The sequence below is a fragment of the Sinocyclocheilus grahami genome, unplaced genomic scaffold, assembly GCF_001515645.1.
Source record: "Sinocyclocheilus grahami isolate Dianchi unplaced genomic scaffold, SAMN03320097.WGS_v1.1 scaffold1171.1, whole genome shotgun sequence".
NCBI classification, from domain to species: Eukaryota; Metazoa; Chordata; class Actinopteri; order Cypriniformes; family Cyprinidae; genus Sinocyclocheilus; species Sinocyclocheilus grahami.
The window spans coordinates 223,365-228,533 of NW_015506350.1; the positions used below are offsets into that span (position 1 = coordinate 223,365).

Sequence of the window (5,169 nt, forward strand, 5' to 3'; positions counted from 1 at the left end):
TAGAGTAGCGCTTGTTGTTTGTCATTTCTCCGATCACAAATGCAGAGTTTTATGTCACAGCGTGAGATGGAAATGTTACGCCCCTCACCATACTGTTATGATTGCGTTACATTGCATCGCGCAGCGTAAAAAGACAGTATAAGTCATTATAATCAGTAATTATGTCCCCACTGGATGCAACGAATGCCTCGTTTATGATGGGTTTTAATGTTTTTGTCTCGTCGCTCCGGCCGGAGGGGCATCACAGTATGGTGAGGGGCGTAACATTTCCGTCACATGCTTGACAGCGTGAGATGGAAATGTTACGCCCCTCACCATACTGTTATGACGCCACGTAAAAAGACAGTGTAAGTCATTAGAATCAGTAATTATGTCCCCACTGGATGCAACGAATGCCTCGTTTATAATGGGTTTTAATGTTTTTGTCTCGTCGCTCCGGCCGGACAGGGCATCACAGTATGGTAGGGGCATAACATTTCCGTCACACGCTTGAGGTATTCGGCCAATCACAACGCACTGGATAGCTGGCCAATCACAGCACACCTCGCTTTTCAGACCGATGAGCTTTGTAAAAATCAACGCGTTTCAGAAAGGCGGGGCATAGAGGAGAAACAATAATGTACAGTATGTGGAAAATAATGTGTTTTTTGAACCTTAAACCGCATAAACACATTTCATTACACCAAATACACAAAATAATGTTCTTTTTAGCAGCATCATATGACCCCTTTAAAGCACAAAAATAAAGAAATTGATAACAAAATGATTTGCAGTGCGTGTAAATCTTTGAATATTTTTCTTTGTAAACACTTTTCATCACAAAAATGTTGCTCTCTTTTCTGCTGTCTTTTTTTCTAAAACTTTTGTTTGCGAGTTGAAAAGTTTTGTTTGCGAGTGAAGCTGTCTCTCAGTGGGCGGTCTCTAGCCACCAGGATGAAAGGCCTTTTTCTATTGGTCACTCTCGATTGAAGTGACAGGTTGGCCACGCCCACTACGCTTTCTCGCCACTGCTGGGGCCTACTGGCTGCTGGGAAATTATATTTTTTTAATAATTATTTGTATATATGGGAGTTTGCAGCAGTGATAACAGCATTCTGTAAACAAACTCACACACTCATTTTCAGCGACGCCCTGCTTGTAGTATATGTAGTGAATGGCTCAGGTTAGGTTTCCCCCACAGTTTGTGTAGTTGGTATGTTCCACAGATATACTGGGAGCAGAATGAATGCACAATGAGCTAGTAACACCTGGTATGAGAGCTATTCTGTGTGTGTGTGTCTTTATGTTAACGTGCAGATTAACAAGAAACACAACACTGCTGTGTGAAAGGAACCGGACCAGACAACTTTCTGTAATGTCATACAGTAACTTAAAAATGAGTGGATATAATCTGAGTGTCAGCTGAAGGTTTTAGATTCAGTCTCAATTTTAAATCTGAGGATGGAAAAACAGGAATCGTTTGCTTAAATGTGACCATTAAACTTTAAATGGCTATGATTTAATTAATCAAACACGAGCACGACATGCTTCAAAATTGCAGTTGCAGTTAGCAATCACCAAATAGCTCACATTTATGCTAACTTGCCAAGTGTTGTTTCGATCTACTGATGATGAATAAGGAATATTTTGTGTAATTTATGGTGTTTAAATCATACCCGTGAACTCACATTTCGGCCAGGAACGTTTTGATGGCATTTTCTTTTCATATTACCTCTGTATAATGCCTGTAATAATGTATTGTTTACTTTATGTGACTGCTATAATTCTGCTGTTCCGCAAGCGCCACCTTCTGGCAAAGAGTGAATTTGCATATTCACTTAAATTCACATTTTACGCAGTGTTGTAAAAGTTAACTAGCATATCAATAAGAAAAAAATAATCGAAATTTGATATAATTGTCAGGAAGATAAAAATAATTATCTAGGGAGGGGGGGCCTACCGTAATGCTGTAGCCCAAAATTACAGTAATTTAGGGTTTTCTTTTTCATGTTCCAAAGTTTGTAGTGTGTTCCTAGATACAAAACTGACTTACTACAGGTGAGATTTTGCCAATATCTCACTTACTGTAAGTAAGTGTGTTGGGTTTTTGTGGTTTACGAGGACATTTCCTATGAATACACACCATACTATGAGGACATGGCCGGTGTAATAGTCAAGTTTAAGTCAAGTTTATTTGTACAGCGCTTTTCACAATACAAATCATTGCAAAGCAACTTTACAGCAAATTAAGTTTCTACAATATTTAGTGGTAGCTTATCAGTGGTGACTGTCAGTTAATGTACATATGGCAGAAATGTACGGAAAAATCAATTTAAGACATTAATATTTTTGTGGAAACTGATACATTTTTTTTTCAGCATCCTTTAATGAATAAACGGCTTAAAAAATAGCATTCATTTGCTACAGAAATCTTTTGTCACATTATAAATGTCTTTATTAATTGAATGTGTCCTCACTGAATAAAAGTTTAAATTTGTATCTTTTTTTATCTAACAGGTACACTCTTAAAAATAAAGGTGCTTCAAAAGGTTCTTCAAGCGATGCCATAGAAGAACCATTTTTGGTTCCACAAAGAACCATTTAGTCAAAGGTTCTTTAAAGAACCATCTCTTTCTTACCTTTTTGTAATCTGAAGAACCTTTTTTCACCACAAAGAACCTTTTGTGAAACAGAAAGGTTCTTCAGATGTTAAAGGTTCTTAATGGAACCATTTAGACAAAAAGGTTCTTCTATGGCATCGTGAAGCACCTTTATTTTTAAGAGTGTAGCGCATAATATATATTTTTTCCCCTTTTTATAAACAAATACTATGAATTTAATATCATTAAGTTTTTGGGCTGTCGCACCACATGACATTTCACAACTTCAACTAACCTTGTCTTGTCATAAAAAAAAACAATCTAATATTTTAGGAGACAGTCATGAGGGTCTGCATGTGTTCTCTCTATGACATTATTTCCTGTTTCATGTTTTTTCTGGTCGCACCGCATGACTTTGTGCTCTTACTTCTTCAGGATGTCCTGCTTCTTCTGCTCTTCAGAGGTGGGCAGCCCCATGGACTTCTGCCTCTGATCATACATCATCTTCTCCACCATACCGCGCGTCTCACCGTCCAGATCCGACAGCTGAGCGCGTTCAATTTAAAACACGGCACGAGATGAAAGGGTGTGATTAATCCCCTTGTCTTGTAATAATTAAATATGTATTAGTCTACACAAAAATCCTCAAGTTTCATCAAGCTTGAACAAGCTGTTTGAAATCAAGTCGGAAGCACTGATCGTGAAATAGTGAGCTCTTACCTTGGAGTTCTCTGGGCAGATCTTCTTGGTGTTGATTTCGGGGTCTGCGGTCACTAACCTGCTCCACCACTCCATTTTGTTTATCTGGAGTAAACGTGTGCATCATTAGTCATCCGGGCAAATCACAAGCTCAAATAAACGCCATGATCTCATCCACACCTTCTCAAAATGGATGGTGACCACTTTCCCGTCCTCTATGAGCCAGGAGCTCTCCTCCACCTTCACGTCATTGCATAGCTGTCCGTCGATCACAGGCGGATGACCCTTCAGCCCCACCTTCAGGGAACGCCGCTGGATGTCCACCACCACGTCCTTCCCCTTCAGACGGAAGCTCACATCGAACGGCACGACCAGCTGCGACAGGAGGTGACAGATCAGATATCTGTCGTTTTTATTGACATTTTCATGAAATAATTTTATAATGCAACACTGCGTATGTTTTCTTTATGCAAAATATGTTTTTTTTTTTTTTCGCTTTTGGGTGAAGTACATCCATTTGCATAGGTGCTGATCCCGGGGTGCTCGAATGGCTGAGCACCACAGAAAGACACAAGATATTCTCCACTGGAAAAATAAAGGCATTTGAGATTCGGGAACCTCTCTGATTGGTGGATCTCACATTCTGTCCTTGAGGGTCGTGACACACACAAATGCCTCTTTACAGTGGCTAGTTAATCAAGTTTTGTTTGTTCTGTTCCCACAATCAGTCAGACTGAATCAGATTTTCGTTATTTATGATACTGACCTGCATTCACTTCATAAATCTGTAATGTTTTCAACATTTAATAAAAAGACTGTTCGGATAAACCTTATGTGTTTGGGCAGTTTTCATTATCAGGAGTTAAAGTTTTATATGGCAGTAAGCTTCAAAGAGCAGGATATTTGTTAAAGGGATAGTCCACCCAAAAATTAAAATGTGATGTTTATCTGCTTACCCCCAGGGCATCCAAGATGTAGGTGACTTTGTTTCTTCAGTAGAACACAAACGAAGATTTTTAACTCAAACCGTTGAAGTCTGTCAGTCTTATAATGGAAGTGAATGGGAATCACGGCTTTCACTGTCCTGAGCGCGTCCTCGACAGCCGGCGCGTTAGTGTTGGGTCGTTCTTGAACGATTCGTTCATTTTGAACAAATCTTTAATGTGACTCGGGAAGAACGAGTCGTCTCAGGGAGTGATTCGTTCAGTCGTGCATGCACAACATCCTATAGGTTCTGTACTGGAATTAGTCGAGTAGTTCACCTGTTTCGAGTCTTCGGGTTTTTCGAGTCGTTCATTCATCACGTGACAGCCCCATACGCCCAAACCCGAAGACTTGTCAGATAAGAGCTGAGGTGAGCTAATCATAGACTGAAGACCCAAGTAAACAATTAATTAATATTTTCTGTTTCTTATAGCAGTTTTGTATTGTTTGTAGTGTGATCAACGTTTGCGTAAATAGTAGATGTGTTAGGGAAGTAACACGTAACATTTTAATTATATTTTGCTGAAATGAACGAAATGACTCGAAAAAAGATTCGTTCATTTTGCTGAACGAGACTCAAAGGTCCGAGTCGGTAAGTCGGTAAAAACTTCCCATCACTACGGCGTGTGACGTGTCTTCTTCTTCTTCTTGCTTTACGGCGGATTGCAGACTTATAAGAGCACGCCGGCTGTTGAATGCGCTCAGGACAGTTCAGACATTGCAGTGCATCAGAGGTAAAAAGCAATATAAATACTCTTCAGTTTCTTGCACAGACCGATCGTTTCGTGTCTTTACACATCAATGTATCATCACGAACCGCAGGGTTTAATTTGGTTTTGTTTGTGTATGTTTTATTGACTCTCAAAGCCGTGGAGCCCATTCACTTCCATTATAAGACTGACAGACT

General features: G+C 39.6%; 1 protein-coding gene across 1 annotated transcript in view; it reads right to left on the bottom strand.

Moving 5' to 3' along the window:
• The window catches only part of LOC107567584 (nuclear migration protein nudC-like), a 30,396-nt gene that overhangs the window by 15,082 nt on the left and 10,145 nt on the right, over positions 1 to 5,169 (bottom strand). Inside the window, exons 6-8 of the mRNA XM_016253281.1 lie at positions 3,459 to 3,653; positions 3,300 to 3,383; positions 3,007 to 3,125 (exon numbers count right to left, since the gene is read on the bottom strand). Of these exons, the coding sequence (XP_016108767.1) occupies positions 3,007 to 3,125; positions 3,300 to 3,383; positions 3,459 to 3,653 (398 nt within the window). The remainder of the gene's footprint in view (positions 1 to 3,006; positions 3,126 to 3,299; positions 3,384 to 3,458; positions 3,654 to 5,169) is intronic.